Source organism: Callorhinus ursinus, unplaced genomic scaffold, assembly GCF_003265705.2.
Source record: "Callorhinus ursinus isolate GAN/ISIS: 27379988/994484 unplaced genomic scaffold, GSC_fseal_2.0 scaffold6, whole genome shotgun sequence".
NCBI lineage: Eukaryota > Metazoa > Chordata > Mammalia > Carnivora > Otariidae > Callorhinus > Callorhinus ursinus.
Genome location: NW_027397068.1, coordinates 71,166,832 through 71,191,720, shown reverse-complemented (window position 1 = coordinate 71,191,720; position 24,889 = coordinate 71,166,832). Strand labels below are relative to the sequence as shown.

At 51.7% G+C, this 24,889-nt stretch overlaps 1 protein-coding gene across 5 annotated transcripts in view; it reads right to left on the bottom strand.

Annotated features, from left to right (window-relative positions):
• SYNJ2 (synaptojanin 2) overlaps positions 1-22,406 on the bottom strand; it is a 102,746-nt gene extending 80,340 nt beyond the window's left edge. For all 5 annotated transcript variants that reach the window (XM_073894155.1, XM_073894157.1, XM_073894158.1 and 2 more), the window contains exon 1: positions 22,209-22,406. In XM_073894155.1, coding sequence (XP_073750256.1) covers positions 22,209-22,335 — 127 coding nt within the window. In that variant the 5' untranslated portion in view covers positions 22,336-22,406. The remainder of the gene's footprint in view (positions 1-22,208) is intronic.
• Between the last annotated feature and the right edge of the window lie 2,483 nt (positions 22,407-24,889).

The following is a 24,889-nucleotide window of genomic DNA, read 5'->3' as shown; positions in this document are numbered from 1 at the left end:
ATAAATAAATAAAAATCTTTAAAAATATATTTAAAATAAAAATGTAACCACAATACCATTATCACATCTAAAAAAACTTAACTGTAACTCCTTAATATCACCAGTTATCTGCATATATTTTGAAGGTCAAACCAAAAGGATTTGTGGACAGACTTGATGTGGGATATGAGAGAAAGACAGGGTTCAAGGATGAGGCCAAGTCTTCCTCCTGGACCACGGGAAGGCGGGAGCCAGGACGGGATGGAGCATCAGGAGCTCAGGTCAGACGGATGAGCCAGCTGTGCCCACAGGCGCCCCAGCGCAGACGTCGAGGGCAGAGCTGTGCTGGCCTGAAGTCCAGCCGGAGATACAAATGGGGTCCCTGGCAAAGAGAAGGTATTTAAAATCTGGAGAATGGAGGGGATCACCTCCATTGGAAGTGAGTGTTGGAAATAGTGTGTTCAAAAATCAGGGAGAATGAAAAGAAATGTCCAAAAGGATGTAAGGAAAACCAGAAATGTGTGGTGTCCTGGAGGTGGGAGAAGAAAGTGTTTGAAGGAGGCAGGAGGGGTCAGCAAGTTCAGATGCTGCTCTATGTTCCGTAAGATGAGGACAAAGTGTCCATCCTTCCAGTTAGGCACTGGTGCCCAGAAAGGAGCAGTGTCTGTGGAGTTGAGGGGCAGGAAGCTGAATGGAGAGGGAGAAACAGAGACAGTGGGTAGAGACAATTCTTTGAGGAACTCTGTGTGTGTGTGCATGTGTGTGTGTGTGTGTGTGGGGTATGTGTGTCTGCATGTGCGTGTATATGTGTGTGTGGGCATATGTGTGTGTGCATGTGCATGTATATGTGTCTGTGCATGTGCGTGTATATGTGTGTGTGTGTGTGCCTGTGCATGTGCGTGTATATGTGTGTGTGCATGTGGGGGGTATATGTGTCTGCATGTGCATGTATATGTGTGTGTGCATGTGTGTATGTCTGTGCATGTGCGTGTATATGTGTGTGTGTGCATGTGTGCATGTCTGTGCATGTGCGTGTATATGTGTGTGTGCATAGGTGTGTGTCTGTGCATGTGTGCATATGTGTGTGCATGTGTGCGTGTCTGTGCATGTGTGTGTGGGTGTACATGTGTGCGTGTGTCTGTGCATGTGTGTGTATATGTGTGTGCATGTGTGCGTGTGTGTCTGTGCATGTGCATGCATGTGTGTCTGTGTGTATGCATGTATATGTGTGGACATGTGTATATAGGTATGTGTGCACATGCATGTATATGTGCATGTGCGTGCATGAGTGCACATGCACGTGTATATATGTCTGTATGTGCGTGCATGTGTGTATATGCACGTGCATGTGCATGCGTGTGCTGTGTATTTATGTGTGTACATGCAGACGTGTGTCTGTGTACGTGCATGTGTATATGCCTGTGTATGTGTGTGCATGTGTGTATATATGTGTGTATGAGCATGTGTATATATGTCCGTGCAAGTATGCATATATGTATGTCTGTACATGCATATGTATATACCTGTGCATGTGTGTGTATATATGTGTGCATGTGCACCCACACGCATGTGCTGTGGAAATGCTCTGGGACAGTAAAAACCGATGTAGAGAGCGGGAGCTGCTGGAGCGAGGCCCTGGAGAAGGTCAGTGGAATCCGATGTCTAAGTGGGGGCCACCCTCAAAAACAGTCCATCACAGTTAATAGGAGACAAGGGAGCAGGCAGCGACCAGATGTGGGGGGGCGGGCTGCCGCGGTGAGTGTGCGAACGTCCCCTCCCAAATGCTTCAGGGCTTCAGTGTAGCGAGAAGCAAGTCCATCAGCTCAGAGTGAGGAGGAGGAGGAGGAGAAGCTGCAGAGCTTGTGAATAGCCCGTTGGGACAGTCACCGAAAGACCCACCTGGACTTAGGGATCATGAAGTAGCAATGACACCGATCAGCATGGTAGTGGGTCTCTGGAAACTTCCAGCTATGCAGAGGAGGGTTCAGGCGAGGAGGAGAGGATCTCACTGGTGGTATCACCAAGCGAGCAGGACCAAGCACGAGAGGGACAAGGGCCCACGGGGAGAAGTGCAAGGCAGAGCTGATGGCTGTGACCTGTGGATCTGAAGGGGAGGCACAGGGGCCAGTGCAGGACCATGGAAGGGTCAGGGACCACAATCCTAGCAGGGTCATAGATCACCGAACTGGAGAACTAAGGGCTGAGCTGAAAAGGTGGGGGTAGTAGGTGCAGAGTGGGTGTTTGACACAGATAGTGGGGGGACCAGGGCATGGCCGTGGGAGAGAGTAGCTGAGCCAGGGTGGAGGACACACTTATTGTGGGGGGAGGTCAGCAAGGGCTTCAGAAGGGTCACCATGATGACTGAAGATACCAAGAATGACGGCAAGCCTCAGCATCGGTGACACTAGCAGAAAACAAGGTAAAATCACCAGGTCATTCCAACACAGGGCAATGGGTGACGGGGTCCCCAGTGTGTGTGGGCAAAGGGTTAACAGAGCCTGCAAGAGAACTGACCTTAGGTTAACATTCCAGTCCTGTTTCCCTGGTAACCTGATATAAGTTATCTATGTTACTAGACAGCCTGGCTTATGATTAAAAATAGTCCTGACTGGTAGAAGGCATCTGGGCTATGAGGAACCACAGGTGACCTATAATAACCATGACGGGGCCATGGGGACACTCTTGGAACATACGAGCCTGTCCTTTGAGAGGACCCTGGAAGCTCAGCCACCCAACACTGGATCCTGTGGGTGAACCTTGTCTGCAAACAGCCCTGGCATGCACACCAGGTGAGTGGAATGGGCCTGGGGTCTCCTGAGGCCTGGGTGAACATTTGGGAGACTGGCCACACTGCCCTGCCAGCAAGCTGTGGCTCCCGCCCTAAATCCCCAGTGGGAACTTAACAGTCTGGAAGTTCGGATGAGCCTTGGAAGATCTCCATTAGGCACCGTACATTGAGATTCAAAGTTGAGTGCTTTTATGGAGGAGGGAAGGAATGTCTGGAGGTGGCAAAGAGGGGCGTAGGGGACACACAACCCACCCCCAGGGCCAGTGGGCCAAAGGAATGGAAGGGAAACAGCCACCACTTAGGCCTCCCAGGGAGAGGGTGGCTTGCCCCAAAGCCAGGCAAACTTGGCCTGATGTCCCGAAGCTGGGGCTGGTGTCATCAGAAGTAGGAGTTACCCATGTAGCCAGAGTGTGTTCTGCTTCTTTTAAAAAACCCCGGCCACGCAGGCCATGTTCCTGGTCCGCACCCAGCCAGTCCAGATCAATAATCAAACCAGCCACACGTTTCTTTCTTTCATAATATATTCCACAGTAACACACCATAAGGAAATTTCAGTGAAGCCCAGCCCACATGTCACAAAAATAAGTAGGTCAATTTAACAATGCGGACAGCCCAAGACTGAGGTACCATTTGTGGCTGCATTCTTGTGCATGATTTTAAACCATCTCCTTGTATTTCAGGCTCTCAAGAGGATAGCATCAGCCAGATCAAGGTCAGCATCTCCTTCATGAGCTCAGGTCAGACTGGCTTATGGCTGTTCCTTCCAGAGTTTTCTGTTTAGAGCTAAAGCCGCTCTTCCGAAAGACAATGGTTTTTCTCGGGGCAGGGCGGGTGGAGGCGCAGGAGGGTTGCTAAGCAAAATGCAAATCAAAACATCAGTCTAACCGAAGCTTGTGAGCTATGATGAAAGCCAACTGGGCAGACGCAAGGCAGCCCCAAGAAGAAACTTTCCTATACTCCCCACTACTTCTCTCTCTCACCAAAAAAAGTCCAGGCCACACAAAAGAGCGAGCCGGGGGGAGTGGGGCAGGGGCGGGCACTCAAAAACACAGCACCTAAGCAAATGCACTGCGTCCCACCAAGGCTATGCTAGCCTGCGCAAACCGACCAGAGAGAATAAAGGCGAAATGTATCATCTCCTGCAGCCACAGCTGAAAAAACATCTGTGGGGCCGGGGTGGGCCCTCCCCCTCCCTGGCCCTCCCCACTCCCCTCCCTGCACCGAGGTCAGCCGTGGCTATGACCAGGCCGGAGGAGGAGGAGGCTGGCTGCTCAGACAAGAGGGCCGCAGTGCAGGGCTGGACACTGAGCCTTTACCGCGGAGTCTTTTGGCCCACGCTGAGCATGCTTCTGACAGAGCCGGGGGGACAGGGGCAGTGGGGCGCCACACCGGGAGGAGAGCCAGCGTGAAACGCAACCGTACCTGTTTCTCTACAAATATGTGCGTGTTCACTGTACACGTGGGCAGACCCGCTCCCTGGGGGCAGTGTTCCCGGCCTGACCACAGATCTCATTCCTGGGCCTCCAGTCTCTCCTGCGCGCCCCCAGGCTCTCCTGGAGCGAGTCCCGATGCGTCACTTCCTCATACAGCAAGCTCTTCAGTTTGCTTCTTATGACTAACAAATTAGGTCCACGGGCCTGGCCTGGCGCTGGAGGTTCTACTTACAGCTCCTTTCCTACTTTCCTCTCTAACTAACCAGCCAAACCAGCTCCTCGGGATATCCCTCTCTCTTCCTCCTTCCTCGGTTATCCGGTTATCCGTCCAGCTGAACGGCCCCTCCCAGCCCTGCTACAAGCCCTCCTCAGAGCCTCCCCCTTGCAGAGAAGCCCTATTTGTATGCATGTGTGTGCCCTTTAGAAGCCATGTAGCGTGATCCACATATATCTTCTTGTGCTACGTGAGATGCCCAGCGGGCGCCAAAAGGAAGGGGAAAGTCACACCCTGTCCTGCTTCAACTCCATCCGTCAACAAGGATTCCAGATGTGCACCTCTGTGCCGGGGCTTGCTCTGAGCACCCAGGAGAATGGCAGTGAGGCAGGAACACGCCCAGAAGAAGGAGCATCGCTTCAGGAAGGAGGTGTGACCCGCTGGGTGGTGCTGCTGAAGGGAGGACAGACCTCTGCGGGGTCTGGCAAGGTGGAAGTCATGGGGACCTTGACAAAGGGCTTCAGAGGAGCAGCAAGTACCTAAGCCTGGCCGAAGCGCGTCACGGGGGGATGGGAGGAGGGAGGCGTGCACCAGGCTGTCACGCGTGCGAATGGAGAAAGGAGGTGAGGGGCTGGGGCCGGGAGAAGGTTTCTTAACAGGAGATCCAACTGTCTGTTGGTTTAATGGTGGGAATCACCCAGCTAGGAAGGGAGGGGAGAAAGAGTGGGAGCATAGTCTTTAAAGATGGGGGTGGGGGGGACATGGGGGGGAAAGGGGGACGCAAAGGAGCATGGCGGTCTTTGCTGCAACAGAGGGAAGGTGGCGAGAGTGCCACACAAGGCAAACAGGTCAGGGGGTGGGGCTCGTGAAAGTTCTTTTAATTCCTTCTCTTTTCTCAGGGCAATAGGAAGCAAAACATTAGCTGAGAGGGTCGAGGTGTTGAAGGCTTGAGAAGGTGTGAAAGGGCCGTCCTGGAGAGTGGAGGAGCAACCTGAGTAGGAAAATGCTGCGAGCCTAGAGACTATGGACCAGCACCAAAACCCCAAAACCCTTCGTGAAGTTGCCAGAAGTCAGCGCGGTGCTGTTTCCCTCCAGCCACACGTGGCAACGCGGGCGCATGCGTGGGGCGGAGGGGCCGTGGCCTCATCTGGGGCTGGGGGGCTGCCTGGCATGCACCAAGCAGAGAGTGTGCGCAGGATGGGGGCGCACTGTAAGCCAGATTAGGACGGGGGACGGGGTGTGCGGGCAGTGACGGTGGCCGGGAGGTTGCAGAGCTGTCTGGGTCGGGCGTGAGGGAGGGAGCAGGTAGTGAAGGGTGCCCGAAACTGAACTTGCAGGGTGGCGTAATAACTGGTGATGAGAAGGTCTAGCGGGGTGAAGTGAGGGGAAGGCAGGGCTTGGTAGTGAGACGGTGAGGGCAGAGCGAGGCCAGCGGAGCAGGTGGGTCATGCTGATGGCCAGGAGCTCAGCTAGGATGTGGACAGGAGTTGTGGTGGAAGAGAACCCAGGGAACCAGGAGCCCAGCTCCTCCACGAATGGAGAGCATGGCCAGGAGGAAGGGCGATCTCAATAAGGAGAAGTGTGCGTCCCCAGGAGCGGTCCTTCTCGGGGAAGAGGACGAGGAACCCTGGCCCCAGGTGGCTGTAAGCAGCGGGATGCCTGCCCCACCCCCAGCAAGGCTCTGTTTGGGGGGAGTGCGTGCAGGTGAAGGCGGGGTTCAGAGAGCCTGGTGGGTGAGGGACTTGGCGAGGTCAGGACACAGTTCCAGGAAGCCGAGGTAAGACTTCATCCATCCACCAAAAGCCAATTCCTACTCTATACTTTAATCCAGAATCCAGAAAACAGGCTGCAATTCACTTCTCAGGCTTCTTTGAGTTTTAAAAAACTGTCGTTGCTGCTATTTAGTGGGAAAACTAGCATTGGAGATGTGATTAGAACGCCCACGTGCCACTCACTTGTGTTAGATGCGCCACAAAGACGCAGAGCTGCAACCCGGCTGGATCTGACCTCGGGCCCACAGGGAAGGAAGATGAAGGAAGTTCAACTCGGAGCAGACACGTGAAGTGTGCCTCGGTATTCACAAGGACTAGTTGGGGGCATCTTTTGTGACTAGTTTGGCCTCTTCTTCCATATGTGTCTATTAATTAAACATGCCTGCTTACTCGCAGAGGCCCTACACAACCTCAGGGGAAGATATTCACACCATTTTTACAAAAGGGCAGAAGAAACCTTCTCGAATCATTGATTTGGGAACTGCCTCCTCTGATTTACCAACCAGCCAAAGGCTTTCTGTACCTGGAATTAGCTCCAGCCTTGGAAACAGAAAAGTCTGTGGCTGGGTCAGAACGTGGCTGTAGAATCTGAATCACCTCACAGTGGCGATTCCCCCAAATGCACCCCAAGAGACCCTGGTGTACCCTAAGATGTGATGTGTGTGTTGATGTGCTGTGAACAGAAGGTCAAACGAACGTGGGATCCCGGGGCTAGTTGACCAGCTGTATTTACCACATGGCCTGAGCTGCACATCTCCAAAGGGGGGGGGGAGGTGCCAGGTCCAGACTTCCCCAGTCATTTTCCTGTGAAATCCTTTTGTTCAGCAGCCTCTCTCTGGGGAAGTTCTCCTTTACAGAACGAACCCTTTGTGCTTCTGATGCCGGTTCCACACTCCTTCCTGGGGGCCCATTTTGTCCTCCCCGACTCTGGCCTTTTTGAATGGGATGCCATACCTACCACCTGCCCCAACCTCCGGCAGTGGTGGCCCCCTCCTACTCTGTGCCACTCTCGGTCCTGCCACAGCTGTTGTTCATGCCTCAAGCACCTGAGCCCCGCCCTGATGGTCCCAGCACTGAGCCTGGCTTGGACCTGAGCAGGTGTGTTCCCTACAGGACAAGTCAAATCTGGGCTTGTCTGGAGGCCTGTGTGGCTGCCCTGGGAGCCAAGGCACGAAGAGAACCAAATGTCTCCCGGGGAAGGGGTCAAGGCCTCAAGGGAGAGACACAGGGGAGGGCACAATGAGGGAGGGGGGAGGAGGGAGGGGTCACACTGAGTGGAATGCAGTAGGGTGTCTGTCCTGGGGCCTCCACGCCTGAGTCACAGGAAGGAGATGGAAAGAAAAATGGAGAACAGAACCAGCACAGCTTACAGCCCGAAGCAGTGGGTGGTGCTGGCTCCGTGGCTTGGGCCATTTGTAGTTTTCCTCTTGAGAATGACTTAGATATCCTTTGCTCTCTTTTCTGGTGAACTATTTGTCCTTTTTTGTGATCTATAGGCGCTCTTTTATATCCAATGACTGTCAGTCTTTGAACCTTTTATATGTTGCAAACAGTAATACGCAGTTTCTTTCCAGGCTGTTGCTCGTTTTTAAACTACCTTTATGGTGTCTTTTGATATCCTGGAGTTTTACGTATTTATGTAGTCCAATCTATCGGTCTGACACAGAGTGGAGGCCGAGCAGGGAGTCCAAGGGTGCCACCAAGGCTCTGTTTCCAGATCCCGCACTGGTCATGTGGGTGTGTTCACTTGGTGAAAACTCACGGAGCCGTACATTTAGGATTTGTTCATTGTTCTATATATGTTATACTTTAATAAGGAAATATTTCTTAAATCTGTCAGATGTCTTTATCTTTCTGACTTCTGAGTTTTATGCTTTGTTTAGAAAGGCTTTCCACACCATAAAACTGTGAAAGCTTCTCCTGTATGTTCTTCTCATATTTTAAAAGTTGGGGCTCTTTATAGTTAACCTTAAAGGCCTCTGTAATTTGCTTTAATATATGATACAATGTAGGGCTCTAACTTAATTAGCATCCCCATGGGCTTAACAAAACCAAGAACCCCATAAAGGTAAACCATCGACTATGTTACTAGATAACATTGCTTATGGTAAAAATGACCTTAATTGGCCAGTTGCTTCTGGACAGGAAAGAGACGGAAATGAATTATACCTGCTGATGAGGACACCAGGCTTGGGGCTTGGGTGAAGCCTGGAATCTATACTTCTGGGGGTCATATAAGAGATACTGGCTCCAGGGAGTCTGGGTGGCTCAGTCGGTTAAGCATCTGCCTTCAGCTCAGGTCATGATCCTGGGTCCTGGGATCTAGCCCCATGTTGGGTTCCCTGCTCAGCAGGGAGTCTGCTTCTCCCTCCCCCTGCTCTTGTGCTCGCTCTCTCTCTCTCTCTCCCCTCAAATAAATACAATCTTTTTTTAAAAAAAAAGAGAAATACTGTTTCTAACAGGGCACAAGGCTTTAAGCTGGGGGAGAAGCTACTTACCAGCCGGATGGCTGTGCAAACAGTCACCTGCAAAAACTCCTGCAAAGACCACTCACTCCCCTGGACATGGACAGCCATCACCGTCCTGGGGGCAAGCTGAGGTTTCTGCGTTCCTCCTTTCAGACTAGACAATCCAAGGGGAACCCGGTCTGAATATCTGGCTGAGTAAAGGAAGAGCCCCACCTGGCACAGCACTGGTCAATTGTACCAACACCATTTGCTGAATATCCACCTTTTCCCAGATTGAATCATCACCATTATAATAAACCGAATTAATCCATTTACATAAGTCTGTTCTGAGCCCTCTCTTCTAATCTATTGATTTTTGTCTATTATACGATTCTTTTTTTTTCTTAAGATTTTATTTCTTTTTTTTTTGACAGAGCACAATTACGGGGGAGGCAGGCAGAGAGAGAGGGAGAAGCAGACTCCCCGCGGAGGAGGGAGTCTGATGCGGGGCTCGATCCCAACACCCTGGAATCATGACCTGAGCCAAAGGCAGACGCTTAACCGACAACCTCCCAGGCGCCCCTCTATTATACCACCCTTACAGCTTTTATAGTATGCTTTACTATCTGGTAGATCAAGTTCATCTTTTTTTTTTTTAAGATTACTTATTTATTTGAGAGAGCGAGAATGAGAGAGAGAGAGAGAGAGAGAGAGAGTACATGAGAGGGGGGAGGGTTAGAGGGAGAAGCAGGCTCCTCGCCGAGCAGGGAGCCTGATGCAGGACTCGATCCCGGGACTCCAGGACCATGATCTGAGCCGAAGGCAGTCGCTTAACCAATTGAGCCACGCAGGTGCCCTCAAGTTCATCTTCACTGATCTTTTTCAAAATCTTCCTGGCTATTTTTGTCATTCCTTCATCATTCCGCAGTGTTTCTGGAGCTGCTCCTCACACCAGGCAGGGCTGAGAAGACAGTAGTGAACGAGACAGAAAACGCCCCTTGTCATAGTTTCCTGGGGCTGCCATGACCAAGTATCACAAACCGGGGCACCTAAAATAACCAAAATTTATGCTCTCGCCGTTCTGGAGGCTAGAATTCCAGACTCAGGTGTCGGCAGGGCCATGCTCCCTCTGAAGGCTCTAGAGAAGGATCTTTCCTCGGCTCTTCCAGCTTCTGGGGGCCCTGGGGGGGTCCTTGGCTGGCGGCCACATCACTTCCACCTCTGCCTCTGTCTTCGCACGGCCGTGTTCCCTCTGTGTGTGTCTGTTTCTGTGTCTTCTCTTTTTTATAAGGACAGTAAGTCCTACTGGATTAAGGACCCACCCTATTCCCATATGACTTCACCTTAGTTTACAACTTAATTATGGCTGCAAAGACCTGATTTGCATACACAGTCACATTCAGTTATGGTGGTACTGTGGCTTACGACTTGGACAGATCTTTTTGGGGGACATGAGGCAACCCGCAACATCCTGCTCCCATAGAGCCTGCACTCTCAAGGTGAACAACATTACACAGTACACAGGCAAGCAAACAACGAAGGTGCTTTTGGTAACCCGTGCTATGAAGACAAGAAAGCAGGTGACAGCACGGAGACAATGGGGGTCTGGGGAGCGTGGATGCCACGGGCCAGTTTAGCTAGTGTGGCCAGGAAAGTCTCACCCAAATCATCCAGATAGCCCGAATGGGGAGGACACAGCGAGGCTGAGGTCTGGGGGGAGAGCACCAGGGACAGAAGGCACAGGAAGTACAAAGCTGCGGAGGCAGGAGCCAGTCAGGACTGCTCAAATGGAGTGAGCTCAGGAAATGGTGAGAGAGGAGAAGAAGCCAGGGCAGAGGCCACAGGCGGTGCAGGCTTGAGCAGGTCCCTGCGTGGGGGCTGGGGAAGCCCTGGGAGTGGTGGCTGGGACAGGAGTTAGGTGGCAGCCGCCAGTCCGAGTGAAGGAGGGCCTGGTCGGAGGAGCACTGTGCTTATGCAGCAGTGGGGGGGGGAGGGGAGGCAGAGCTGGTCGCATCCAGATCCTTGTGGAGGTAGAGAGGTCTGGACTTGCTGGGGGATTGGGTGGAGTGGAGGAAAACGGTAGGACCGGGGTGACTCAGACGTTTTGGTCCCGAGCCTCTGCCCCACCCATATGGGGCTGCCATTTAAGTGTGCGGGGAATCCCAGATATACTGTAGTCAGCCCCTTATGTTTTCTATCAAACTCCTATTAGAATTTAATTGGATTTTACTCATAGATACTTGCATTTATAGATTACTTGGAGAAAAACATCTTTACAATGTCAATGTTCCTATCAAAGAACATAGTATACCTTTCCAATTATTTGGTGCTTTAGTAAAGTTTTATAGCTTTCTTCTTTTAGGCCTTGCATATTTTATTATGTTTATTCTCAGAAACTGCTGTCACTGGGAGAGGAATCTTTGTTTTCCTATGTGAGACTCTAATTCCTAATTGACTCATGATAGTATATTGGAAAGCCATCAATTTTTATCTGCTGAGCCTGAAAAGCAGCCAGCTTAATTCACTAAGTCTCACAAACCTCCACATACCTATCACCCAACCCCAAGAGTTACCAACATTTTCCCAGTCTCATTTCACCTATTCCCTCCCCTCCCGTGCGTGCGCGCAGGTGTCCATCCATCTGCCTCCCACAGTATTGCCAAACAGATCCCAGATATGATATCATTTCACTGACAGATACTTCAGGATCTGTCTCCTTTATCTTCCAAGTGCACAATCTTATCCTCTGCACCCAAAAGACTTGAGGGTGAGCAGGAGGGGAGCACACAGAAGCCACAAAACTGAGGCCCCTCCTACAAGGCCCAGCAGAAAGCTGGTGAGCAAACCAAAGTCACAAAGTTCAGCCTCTGAAGCTCACAACTTTTCCTACAGGATCACTCCCCCGCTCTCGGATCTGGGTCTATTTTCTCTTTTACGACAAAATTCTAGTAAGCTCTCAGCAACCTAAATTTCCTAACCGCAAACTGAACCAGAACCCTAAGGTGGAGAGTGTCGAAGTCGGACACACACCCGAACCCCCCCCACGTCTGGAGCCATTCATCCGCAGGCGATGGCATTTCATTACAATTCCTCCCCTTCATGTGTGTGCTCTTATTGTAATGCGCCCCTATGTTGCCGGGGTAAGCTGCAAGCACCAGTTCCAGAGTTGGATTAAAATTTTATCACCGCCATACAAGTTAGAAGAAGGCCTTTCCGGTCTCTTTCTCCAAGGCAGCCTAGACCCCACAGGGTGCCTTTCTGTGAATTACAAAAAAGTGCCCCCTCTAGACCGGTCAGCTTGGAAAGCAGGGAAGGCGGTGGAGGAAAGGAAGCGCAGTAACCGGCCCTCTCTATCCCGCTGGTCCGCGGCCCCGCCCCTCTGGTCCGCGGCCCCGCCCCTTCCGAGCCACAGGCCCCTCCCCTCTGGCCTGCGGCCCCTCCCCTCACCCCTCCCGGTGGTCTGGGTAAAAGAGAAGCAGATACCACTATGATGGACCTTATCGCAAGGGCTTTGTTCAGGCCTGGGCTGGTGGCAAGTTATTTCTAGCCCAAGTTTTCCAATATTCTTTCTTTATCTACACCATTTACATAAAAACAAGCCCAGTATTGAAGCCGGCCATGACGCGAGTGTCACAGTTCCATCTGGCCAGAGCACTTGGGCTGCCACATCGGACCGCTTCTATCACTCCTTCTGCCAGCAGGATTAGGCTTGGCTCCACCTGGAGGGAAGCAGAAGCTGCAGAAAACCGTCTCCTCAGCTTATCGAGTTTTTTCCAACATACAGGATTTATCAGCCACGGATAAGATTGGAGGCGATGCTAAGTTCACACAACAGAGTCAGTAAAGCAGCCAAAAACAAGACCACACATTCCCAGACACACAAACTCCCCCCTCCAGAGCAGACTGTTAAAAAGCAAAGTTACGTTTATGACGAAAGGCAGGATTTTCAGAATGTTAATGGATGCTAATAAGAACCAACTAAAGGAGCTACTTCAGCACATTTTATGATATTTTAATAAATACCTTACTTTGTGTCCCTAATTGCAGCTAAATAGTTAATGCCTTTTAAAAATTTTCTCTGCCAGTTACAGGAAAGGGGCAGAACCACGGAGAGAGAATCTCATGCCTTAATTAATTCATAAGTCTCTAATAAAAAAAATTTATAGCATTAGATTCTTTTATTTTTTTAAGATTTTATTTATTTATTTGACAGAGAGAGCGAGAGAGCACAAGCAGGGGGAGCAGTAGAAGGAGAGGGAGAAGGAGGCTCCCCGCTGAGCAAGGAGCCCGATGTGGGGCTCGATCCCAGGACCCTGGGATCATGACCTGAGCCGAAGGCAGACGCTTAACCATCTGAGCCACCCAGGCGCCCCTAGCATTAGATTCTTAGCTCAGACTTAGATCTGAACCATCTTAGATTTTACCTTGCCAGATCACTTTCCTAAGATTCAAATTTCTGGGTAGCTTATTATTTTAACTAGGTGTGTAAAGTAAGGGTGTTGCTTATTTGCTTATGCTTAGTGTTTAATTTTTTTTTTTTTTTTTTTTAAGACAACATGGAATTCCAGAGAAGGAAGGGCAATTGCAGCTTGTCATTCGTTGGTTTTCAGATGTGGACTCTGAGGCCGGAGAGGGTATCCTCAGATAAGGACAGATAAGGACTAGCCTAAGGAGCCAGGGCAGGAATTCAGGTCTTCTCTCTCCTACCAGCAGGCTGCAGAGGAAACAGGTGAAGGGTTTAGTGGAGGTCTCACTGGAACATTCTAGGGTGAGACCTGAGGCAAGGAATGTAATTTGCTTTTTCAGAGTAAAGATTACCACCATCAATCAGTAATATAGTCAATACAAGTTGAATACAAAAAGGCAGCTGGTCAGCAGAGATAAGCAACTGCACATCATACCCTCCTTAAATCTGGCCATTTTCCTAGATCCTGATGCATGTCCAGACCATCCCAGTTCCATGCTGGGTCTGAGCATCACCGTGACCACCCTGCCCTCTCCCCCACCCCCCCCAAAATCCCACATCAATTTCAAAACTAGGAGTGCTCTGGTGGCCCAAGTTCCGCTTTGTGAGACCTCACACTGCTCCATAAAGGACAAAGGAAGGTTCCTCTTCATTTTTTTTTTTTTTTTAAGATTTTATTTATTTACTTGAGAGAGAACAAAAGCGATCACAGAGGCAGAGGGAGAAGCAGACTTGCCACAGAGCAGGGAGCCCGATGCGGGGCTCGATCCCAGGACCCTGAGATCACGACCTGAGCCGAAGGCAGACGCTTAACGACTGAGCCACCCGGGTGCCCCCCCTCTTCATTTCTTTATCACCTGCTTTGCCCTGAGCATCACCACAGACCTTGTCAAGGAGCAGAAGCGGCAGAAGATAAGGCCTGTTCTTGGGTAGTGGGTGCAGAGAGCACAGCAGCTTGTGGTCAGCCTGGACAGGGGCTCCAGGAGGTCAGGGAGGGGGGATCCATCAGGCCCGGTCTCCGAGAAGGGAGGAGGTGGGGCAGGAATGCACAGAGATGCAGGAACAGAATTAGGTACTAGCTTCCGTGACATTACAGAAGGCTCTCTGGGAGAGTCCCTGATCCTCAAAAAACTGCCATAAAATTAAGTTCAGACTTTTTGTATTCATACTTTGGAACTGCTCCCAAGAATTGGGTCACCAGAAGGAACTGCCCTGCCTGCCCTCCTTAGCTAATATGCTCAAAGTGAATCCTCCCGCTGGAGTCATTTTCTGAACCAGGAAGCGTTACAAGCAAATGGCAACCCTCCAACCTCATATGCCGTGAGTGCGGACTGCCACTCCCCCAGGATCCAGCCAGATGCATCCAGCTTTCCTGGACAGGCCCTTTGCTAAGCACCAGGCCCACAACAGATGTGCAGTGCCCACCTTGGGTGCAAAACACAGTTCTGTCCACCCAGCTGGCAGAGCCCCCCCTCCCCGCCCCAAGAACAAGCAAACTTAGGACAGGAAGATGCATTCACTCACTCAGGCATCTCTCCCCACTCACGACTGAGATCTTTGGGAAGACACCAGTCCAACTGTTATCTGTCTGACACACCTCACATTCAGAGCATGTCCTTGGGGAGCCTGGTTGCTCATTGCTGCCTCTACGCTAAGAAACCTAGCACTTTCTTCAGAGCTTTGAGTCCTAATCAGGCTCTGTTCTAGGTGCTGGGGACATCCACTTGGAAGGATACTACCCAGGGCAAGCCTCAGCTCTGCTGGAACGCAGGACCGAAGCCCACACGTTTCTCTTGAAGATGTCCCCCTTCGTGTTGTCACACACACTGCTCAGAAAGTGGGCAAATGCTTTCCCAAGCCTGAATGCTCCTCTTTATTTATTTATTTATTTATTTATTTATTTATTTATTTATTTATTTATTTAAAGATTTTTATTTATGGAGAGAGAGAGAGAGAATGGTAGAGCGCGAGCACGAGAGGGAAGAGGGTCCGAGGGAGAAGCAGACTCCCTGCTGAGCAGGGAGCCCGATGCGGGACTCGATCCCGGGACTCCAGGATCATGACCTGAGCCAAAGGCAGTCGCTTAACCGACTGAGCCACCCAGGCGCCCTGAATGCTCCTCTTGACACAAGCATCAAATGAAAATCCAGTCCCCACAGGAATGTTTGACATATTTACCCTCACTAGCACCCCTGATCTTCACTGACTGATGACACACGTTTTGAAACCCAAAATAAGCACAGAGACAACAGGACACACCTAGTCTTTTTCATACACACATTGAACTTTCTTTTGTCTTTTTTTAAGATTTTATTTATTTATTTGAGAGAGAGAGCATGAGCAGGGGGAGAGGCAGAGACAGAGGGAGAAGCAGGGAGTCCGATGTGGGCCTCAATCCCAGGACCCTGGGATCATGACCTGAGCCCAAGGCTGACGCTTAACTGCCTGAGCCACCCAGGTGCCCCTGAACGTTCCTTTTTTCTAGGGATGAGATTTTATTAAACGTCCTGTTCTCTAGAGCCTCTGGGCCTTTGTTCAAATCATGACTCCACCACTAATCAGAGGTAGAACCTCACGTAAATGCTTATGCTTGTCTGTGCCTTGCTTTCTCCAAGTGTAAAATGGAATCATAATTAATACCTGCCTTGGTGTGTGGGTTAAATAAATCAATACATGTAAACCACTTAGGACAGTGCCTGGCACATGGTAAGTGCTCCACAAATGTTAGCCATTTTTTTTCCATAAATGTTAGCTATTATTATCAAGTTGGACCAACGTTTATTTAGTTAGCTAAAAATTCAAAGCAGCTTGCAATGAACCTCCTCAAAGCAAAATGAGCTCATGATATATGAATATGTCCTGAAGTAAATTTCTATCCATTTAATACTGGATCAAGGACATGCATATTTCTTTTTTTTAAGATTTATTTATTTATTTGAGAGCCAGCAAGCTCACGCGCGTGCATGTGTGCGTGCATGTGCACGTGAGCGTGTGGGGGAGGAGGGGCAGAGGGAAAGAATCTCAAGCAGACTCCCCACTGAGCACAGAGCCGGAAGGGGCTCCGTCTTAGGACCCATGAGATCATGACCTGAGCTGAAACCAAGAGTCTGACACTTAACCAACTGAGCCACCAGGTGCCCCAAGGACGTGTGTATTTCTCCAGGTTTCCATTAAATGATCCTCAAGAATGACTTACAGGTACATAACAGTACCCAAAACCTCCTTCCAGCATTCCTTGAACACAATTAGAAAGTGCCCATAACTGGGCTGTTTTGCACTGGCCTTGCAGGTAGACCCTGGCCTGCCCACTGAGAGCCCCTCAACTACCAGCGCCCAGACGAATCCACCAGTGTGGATTCGCACAACATCCAGCAGTGTGTGGAAGACAGAGGCGCCATCCTGTCTATGGCCACACCGCCCTGAATGCACCCATCTCGTCAGAAGCACCGTCCATTGCAAATGCAGCCCAGAGATGCTTGTGCAGCCCTGGGGGCTTTGCTTTCAAGACTTCAGCTTGGTCCGCTGCAGACACCCCCGCAAAATGGATCTGATTTTCAGACTGAGGCGGCTGGTGACCCCACCACTCGCCTTGCCCGGAAAGGCTTAGGGACCCCCATCTAATTCCCAAGTTTGAGCCCGGGGCAGTCTCCCAGGCCTTTAAGGACACTTCAAGTGGGGCAACAAACCCAACAACAACAGAAAACATTCCTCATCTCAGATGGAAAGGCTGACCAAGTCTAGCAACAGATGCTGAGCAGCCAAAAATCACAAAGTGGACCCTGGGTACCCAGAGGTGAGACCCATACTTACATGGATGCCCAGAACACTTGCCAGAGTTCTGTTCAACAAAATATGTCCTACCCTCTTAGCTTGAGAAGGTCACCCCTGTTGCTAACTGGAAGATCAGTGGGGGCAGCTGCCCTTAGCCTGGGTCCCTTCACTTTTCACTGACACCACCCTCCTCCCTATTCCCGCCTCTGGGCTTCACACCACTCTGCCAGGGGCCGCATGTGCACACCTGAGGACACCCCAGCCAGTGTGTCCTGTGTCCAGTACCATACTGTGCAGCCCTGCCACACCCCCTTCCCCAGGGTGTGCTGGGGACACGTGCACTGCGGTCTGTCACAGATCCTGGGAAGAGCCGCGAGCAGGATGCAAGCTGTCTGGGCACCGCTTGGGTAGAAGATCCCAGGGTCCTGCGTCCCTGGAGTAAAGTCCAGAGAGGGGAGCACAAATGGCGGGTGGACACAGCCCCTTGGCCCAACTCCTCATTTCAACGAGAGGCACAGGGCAAGGCCCCCTCTCGCCATGGTCTAGGGCAGTGCCACCAAAAGGTTCAGACTGTCTCCCTGTGAGCCCATCAGTGCCATCCCAAGGGGGGTACATCCTGCTCTTCCAGCCAAAGATTTACTCTTCCCACGTGGTCACTTTGTTTTTAAAATGTATCTTGGCCAGAGGGGGCGCCTGCCTGTGTGTGCAGCTGGTTAAGGGGCAGACTCTAGGTTTCCGCTCAGGTCATGATCTCAGGATCTCAGGATTGTGGGGTGTTCAGGGGGCAGTCTGCTTCTCTCCCTCTCCCTCTGCCCCTCCCTCCCACCTCTCAAAAATAAATAAATAAATCTTTTTTCAAAAAATGTAGCTTGGCCAGAATCTCAGAAGCAATTCACACCACCATCTCTGTTGGTGGTCACATCTCAATGCGTCAAGTAAACTTTGAACTTATACACATAGACACAAATGCAAATCAGGTAAAAAAAGAAGAAAGCCAAGCCAAATAAAATCTTGTTTGGCATTGAACCAACTAAATTTTAGGAGATTCATTTCTCGTAAAAAATACAGGGACAGGGGCACCTGGGTGGCTCAGTCGGTTAAGCATCTGCCTTTGGCTCAGGTCATGATCCCAGGGTCCTGGGATCGAGCCCCACATCGGGCTCCCTGCTCAGCGGGAGGCCTGCTTCTCCCTCTCCCTCTGCCCCTCCCCGCTCCACTCATGTTCTCTCTCACTTGCTCTCTTTCTCGCTCAAATATAAAAAAATCTTAAAAAAATACAGGAACAGGTAACACAGAATTGAAATATACTGACAGACACCAATGCTGAGTGACGGGTACAGGGGATTTCTTTTTCCTTCTACTTCTGTACGTTTGAAAATGTTCACGCTTAAAGCTTATGGGAAAGGTTTTCGAGCCCCAGAGCCCCAGAAAGGAGCCTGGCAAGACATGACATCAGACTCCTCCTGGTGAGGTACACAGACGACAGAAGTACACACTAACCCAGTTTGCGTTTTCGTGAATATCATGCTGAGCATACCTCCAAGTAGGAAGAAGGACCCGGCCACAAGCCGTGGAGGCCCACATGTGGGGGCTGCCCCGGCGTCCCAAGTCAGCAGCCTGGAGCCCCCACCTGGCCCTCCCTGTCTTGCAGGCTCCACCCAGGACAGCTGATCACCTGGCCACTCAACGGATCCTCTCAAGTGCCCTTAGGCAGGTCAGACTGGAAGGCACTGACCAACTAATTCTGGGCCGCAAAGCCAGGGAAAGTGAGCAAAGCAACAGTTTAGCAGAAGCCTTGCTTGGCTCTGTGGCCATTTCAGCAATTCAAACAAAGCAGGATATCCTGGTCTCTATAAACACAGCAGCAGGGAAAGCCCAGGCCCAGGTGTTTACACAGAAACTTTCGCCCCCAGAAGCTCAGCGTAATTTAGGGACACTCACTAATTAAGTTAATTAAGTCTCCCAGGCCTCCTTCCCACCCCCACCCCCACGGCCCCGGCTCCCTGTTCAACAGCAAGCGTGGCTGGGGGCAAGAGGCAGGGTTGCACTCGCTCACAAACACCCATGCAAACACACGGACGCTCGCAGGCCACCCTTCCTGGGGGCTGTTTGGAGAAGGCTGAACTTCGGAGTATCCGTGTGTGTTCTGAAAATGAAATCCACAAACAACAGGCACAGTTCCCTTCCCTTGGTCCACACTAGGTCTAAAAGAGACAAAAGGAAAGACAGCAAGTACTTTTCGTCCAGATTGTACCAATAAGAGAACCTCTGCATGCTAACTCTGGATGGCGGACCACGGGGAACCGTTCCATGCTATGGCTTCTCACCTGTACTTGAGAAGCCTCCTACTTTCGAATCAGGTCACTGAGAACACGTAGGCCAACATGTTTGACTTTTCTGCTTCCGAATCCCTGTTCCCACGGATCTTCTCTGAAGACAGACTCTCAACCTAATTCTTGTAGAAGCAGGAATTTAGAAGTATTCCCTCAGCAACCTTCCTGCTGGCAGGCTCGATGGCCCGGCGTGGAGACCTGGGTGCAGAGTCACTGCGGAACAAACAGCAGGACTGGGCCCAGCCACAGACCAACAAAGGATCATCAGCTTTTCCTAAACGCACAGCCCAGCTCAAGGCCCTGTCTCTGAGCACTGCCCGGAAACGAGAAGCAATTTTTGTGAGCCCCTGCGGGTGGCGAGAGGCCTTTTCAAGTGTGGATCCTTGTGGGGCAACCTGTGCCTTTGAAGAGCTGTGCTTGCAGCCGGCACACGAGCTCTCCTGCTGTTCTCCCTAAAAGCAGCGGCATGCATCTGCCTCCAGACGGCATGCGTCTGCCTCCTCCGGACAAGCAGAGGAGCGCTCACTGGCTGGGGAGAAACCACCACCCACATGGTAATAAACCATCCACTTAAGTCTCCCTGGCCTCTCGTTCCTCCCTGGGAGACCCATCACAGGAAACCACAGCTCAAGTGAGAGGAAGCTGCCCCCAGGCTTGAGCCTCATGGAAAGGGTGAATGGTCAGGATTCCAACGCTGGCTGTTGCCGGCTTCCACAGATGTCCGGCCCCATGCAAAAAAGCAGGCATTGAAACCTTCCGGGGGGGAAAAAATGAAAGTACGCTTTTCCTTGTCGAGGAAAGGAAAGCAAAGAAGCCAGCCCTTTGAAACACAGATGGGAATTTCAAATTCAGAACCATTCTATCAAATTGTGGCGTGTTTCGGATACTTGAAAAGCCTGAAACAACAACTTTCTAGTAACAGAAGGCTTTGATAATCCTCCTCTGGACCAGCAATACCACCAAACACTATAGCTGCTCTTTAATGATAGTTTCACTTAAGAAAAACAGACTTTAAAAATTAAGCATTCAGCCTAAGTTCTACTGAAAAATGAATGCTCAGTTAAGTGACAAATGTGGGCTGCACATGAGTTGAAGACAAGCCAATTCCTTCCATTACACCCTCTGTACTAGAATCCAGGGGACTGTAGTCACCAAAGTAATATACATGCATCACAGCCCAAACTGAATTTCCAAATGGAAAATATGCATTATATTATTTTCATTAATCATTTTAAAGTCTTCACTTCTGAAAAAAATAGGCTTTTTCTCCAAGTGGCTTCAAAGGAACTCTTAAATGTGCATGAACCTTGCTTAACGTTGCCGCAATCCAAGTGATGGACGTTTTAATCTCTTTGATGAAGGAGTATTTTTGTACCATGAAATGAATCTCTTGGCTCTGATAAATGTGGTCTGAAGTAGACATCTAAAATGGAATGGAAATTTCTGTGGTTTTCTTTCAAGACCTTAGCAAATGACCAAACTTGGATTTTTCGGGACAGAGCACAAACTAGAATAATCTGATAATAATTTAATCGACAACTGGATGCACACTATGGTACTAACAATACTGGAGACATTGTTTCAGTAAGCAAGCGACTGAAAACCAGCCCGACAACTACATGCTAATGAAATGATTAGGGAAACTGAAATAGAAGAGATGATTCTTCCAAGAAGCATATCCTAACTGAAGAATCCATGCATACAACTATGGGGGTGGGGCAAAAAGAATAGAGACGTTTATAAGGTGTTGTGGAAGTGAGTGCCCTGGTCATCCAGAACCTAAAGGACAGTGACCTTCCTCCGTGCTTTGTTTAGGACGAACAAGATAAGATGGTATAGCAGGACACCAGCTGGAAGCCTACTCTCCAGTGTTCAAGTTTAAAGTTCTAACAGTTCTACCCGGTTTTGCTCACTTTGGCCTTCCCCATGAAGTTAGCCACAAAACAAGGGACAGGGTGACTAGTCGGTGAAACCAGGAAGCCATGCGTTGTATGACATTGTAAAAACAGCCACACACTCAGTGGGTTAAGCACCTGGCTCTTGGTTTCAGCTCAGGTCATGATCTCAGGGTGTGAGATCAGCAGGGAGTCAGCTTGAGATTCTCTCTCTCCCTCTGCCCCTCCTCAGGTAGAGGTGTGTCACCTTGGGGCAAGCAAGTTTCATAGCCTCTTCAGGCTCCAGTTTACTCATCTACAATATGGGGATAATAGTAGCTCTTTTGCAGAACTGTGAAAGTTAAATGAGATCACCATTGAAGTCCTTGGCACAAGGCCAGTCTCAACACTTCCTGAAGCACGGATGTGAAATATACGGGCTTGGCATCAAACTTCAAATACATCCAGCATAAAGGTAGAGTCACCAGGTGGTACATCTGCTTACAAGTTCTGCACTTTGCAACACTGATGCTTCTCAGCCAAGTATCTACGTGAGGTTAATAACGGTGCCATCAGAGGTTTCTCCGGGGTCTATGTTCCCGTGTGTGTGTGTCCCCCATTCCCTCCGGAACAGAAGCTAGCCAATACAAACCAACGGGCAATCACTGGTTTCATCAACAGGTGCAAAAGAAAACGAGCGCCAGGCACGGGGTCGGGGCGGCTCCTGAGTCAATCCCCTGGGATTGCGGTGAACCTAAAACGCGTCCCGGCGGGGCCCGGGGGCATGAAAGGCCACACCGGCTCTCCAAGAGCGCAACGACCGGGCGGGCGCGGCGAGGGCAGACTCCCAGGAGGTGCTGTGGGCCGCCACGCCCTGGGCCCGGCCTGCGGGGCACTCTGGCATCCCCGGGGTCACCTCATTCAAAGAGGCCGCGCCCGCACCCCGCGCGCGACCCCCACTCCCCGGCTGTCTCGGCGCCCCCCGGGACTGGTCACCTCGGGGAAGGGAGGTGCCCCTTTCTCGAAGTCTGGGCACGATCAGCGCCCTCGCCTCGGGCGTCGTCGCTCCCCCGGGACGGGAGACCAGGGGAGCACGTTCCCAGCCCCGGGTCCGCGGCGGGGTCGCACTCACCGAGCGTGGCCACCGTGCCGGCTTCGAAGAGCAGGCAGTCCCCGCGGCCGCGCGCCTCCAGCAGGACGCTCCACTCCCCGGAGGCGTCCAGCCGCCCGAGCAGCCGCAGCCCTTTGCTCAGCGCCATGGGCGCCGGGGCGCGTCGGGCCCGAGGGCGCGCAGCCCGTCTCCGCTCCCCGCGCGCCCACAAGTGCCAGGAGTTTCACTTTGGGCCGCGGCTCCGGGCCCCGCGCAGGCTCCTCCCCGGCCTCTTCCGCGGCCTTCCCCCCGCCCCCGCCCCCGCCGCGCCGCCCCGGGGCAGGTGAGGGCGCACTGCCGCCTCGCCCGCCCCCGCGTCCCGCGCCCGAAGGCGCCGCGCTCCCCCCAGCGGCGAGGCAGCTGCGGCCGGGCGGGCCTGGCCTCGGCGCCCCGCGCCCCCGGGGCTTTGCTCGGGGGCCTAATGCCGGGCCCCCGGCCGGAGGGGAAGTCCTCCCTGCGGCGGACGGCCGCCGAGGAGGAAGATTCCACACATTCCTGGGCGCGCAGGAGGACGCGGCCGCGGGGTGCCCCACTGAGCCTAAAAACGCTGCAGGACGCCCGGCCTTATAAGGGCAGCCCGGCCGGGGCCCGCGGCGCTGCGAGGCAGGAGTCCGCGGCCTGCCCTCCTCGGTCCCGGCCCGGGCGGTGCACGACGCTGGGCCAGTCACTTCAACCCTCTGTGCCTCAGTTGCCCTGCGGGTGAAGCGGTAAGTTTAAGGTTGTGCTGAGGATCCAGTTAGCTCCCAGAAGGGGCTTTAGTGAGTGCCTGGCGAGTGGCAAATCTTCAATAAATGTTGCCTTTTAGCTTTCTATACGTGAGGATACTGTGGTCCACTTCCACACCAGGGAGAATTTGAGGGGATCAAAGGCGTGTTGTCTCAGAGAAAACGGAGATTGTGACTTCTAGGCGGGCCCCTTATGTGACCTTGACTTCTCTGAGCCCGCTTTCCTGACCTGTCAGATGGCGGCAGTACCTGTCCCACCCGCTCACGCTTGCCGGATGGGTGCTGAGTCCGAGGTCAGGGCTGAAAGCTCGCGAAGTAACAAGCAGGGCAGCTGTGAGGGGCTGGTGGGTGCAGAGCGAGGGGTCTCCTCCCTCTCCCTGCAGCCTCTCCTCCCACTCTGGGGTACTGTCCTCGACTGCAGGGCAGACACTGCCATCAGCCAGTTTGTACTCAGGGCGTGCGGACTTCAGCACAGATCCGTGCCTCATTCATTGGCTTATGCTGCCCCTCCGCGGATGCCCTCGCAGCTAAGTGAAGGGAGGCAGGGCCCCTCTCGGCACTGGGTTCTAGCCAGATGCCAGGACTCATCTACAGGGGAGGGGAGAAGGGAGAGGGCTTCTTACCCAGAATGGCTCCTCGGGTGGGTTTGGAGGTTTTGTTTCCTTCTCCTGTCATGCGTGTGTATGCACAGCCCCAGAGACCTCCACCAGGCTCCCAAACCACCCGGGCACCTCTCACCCCACAACCTGCTCACATTGAAGACTGTGGGTCGGGCTCGTTGCCTCTGGAGCATGTTCCAGAAGGAGCAGAGTCCCCAGTGCCAAGCAGGACGCTGTGGTGCCCTTGCAGACGTTCAGGAATGACAGGGAATGACCAGATATTCAGTCCTCTGTGGACAACCTCCCAGGTGATGAATTGGGGAATAAAGTAAATGTAAACAACTGGCAGAGATTCAAATCATTCCTCAGCCTTCTGTCCTGTTGCTCACAAATTTAGTTATGAAGTGTGGATATCCCAGGTATGACGCTCAAAGCTGTCCACACACTTTCTTCCTCTCTGAAATGGAGCTTTACCCATGAAATGATACAAAGTAGCTTCTGGCCCTCTTTTAAACTTGAAGCTCACTTCTTCCAGGAAGCCCTCCTAGAACGATGAGGTCCCAGGAAATAGCGTTTATATGTACTCAGATTCACAGATGTACATTTCAGCTCTCATTTGCTCATGTGCTGCTTGAGACACGTTTTTATATTTCTTTTCTCTTAGCTCTGCTTCACAAATTAGGGATAAGATCTCAGGGACGACCTAGTCTTTTAAAATTTTAACTCTCCCCCTCTTTTGTGCCTCCTCTAGTATCACATAATTTGAAGCTCTGCATCGTGGCATGCTGTACGTATTGCAGAAACTTTCCTACGATGAAGACCAGCACTTGAGCTTTACAGTTTATATTATCTAAGACACAATCAACGGGAAGACGAACCACGATTTTAGGTGCTGCCGAGGAACAGCGCTGCCTGCTCACCTCTGTAACTAAATTGTTGGCCATGTTCTGATTTCAGCAATGGTATGGCGTGCATCTTAGACTCAGTGAACTATAGTGGCTGCCCCCTTATCTCTGACAAGTGGCTGAAGGAGCCAGGAGCCTGCTGGATTTTCAGGTCGCTGCGCTCTGGTTTGGAGTGAACCGTCAACAAGGGTGGCTGACGAAGCATCAGCCTTACGTGCACACTGCCTTGATGGGCCAAGGCCCCCCCCCCCCCCCCCCCGGCCCCGGACACTGGCACAGTTAGCAGATGGAGAAAGTAGCAGAGCTTGAGACATTCAAGAAAAAGCTCCCTCTGATACCTAACGGGCAAGTGGAACCTGGGGAGGCAAGGGAACCCATCTGAGTGGGGAAAGTCTGGCCATATTCTGCTCCTGAGCTGTAGGCTCCTGGAGGGC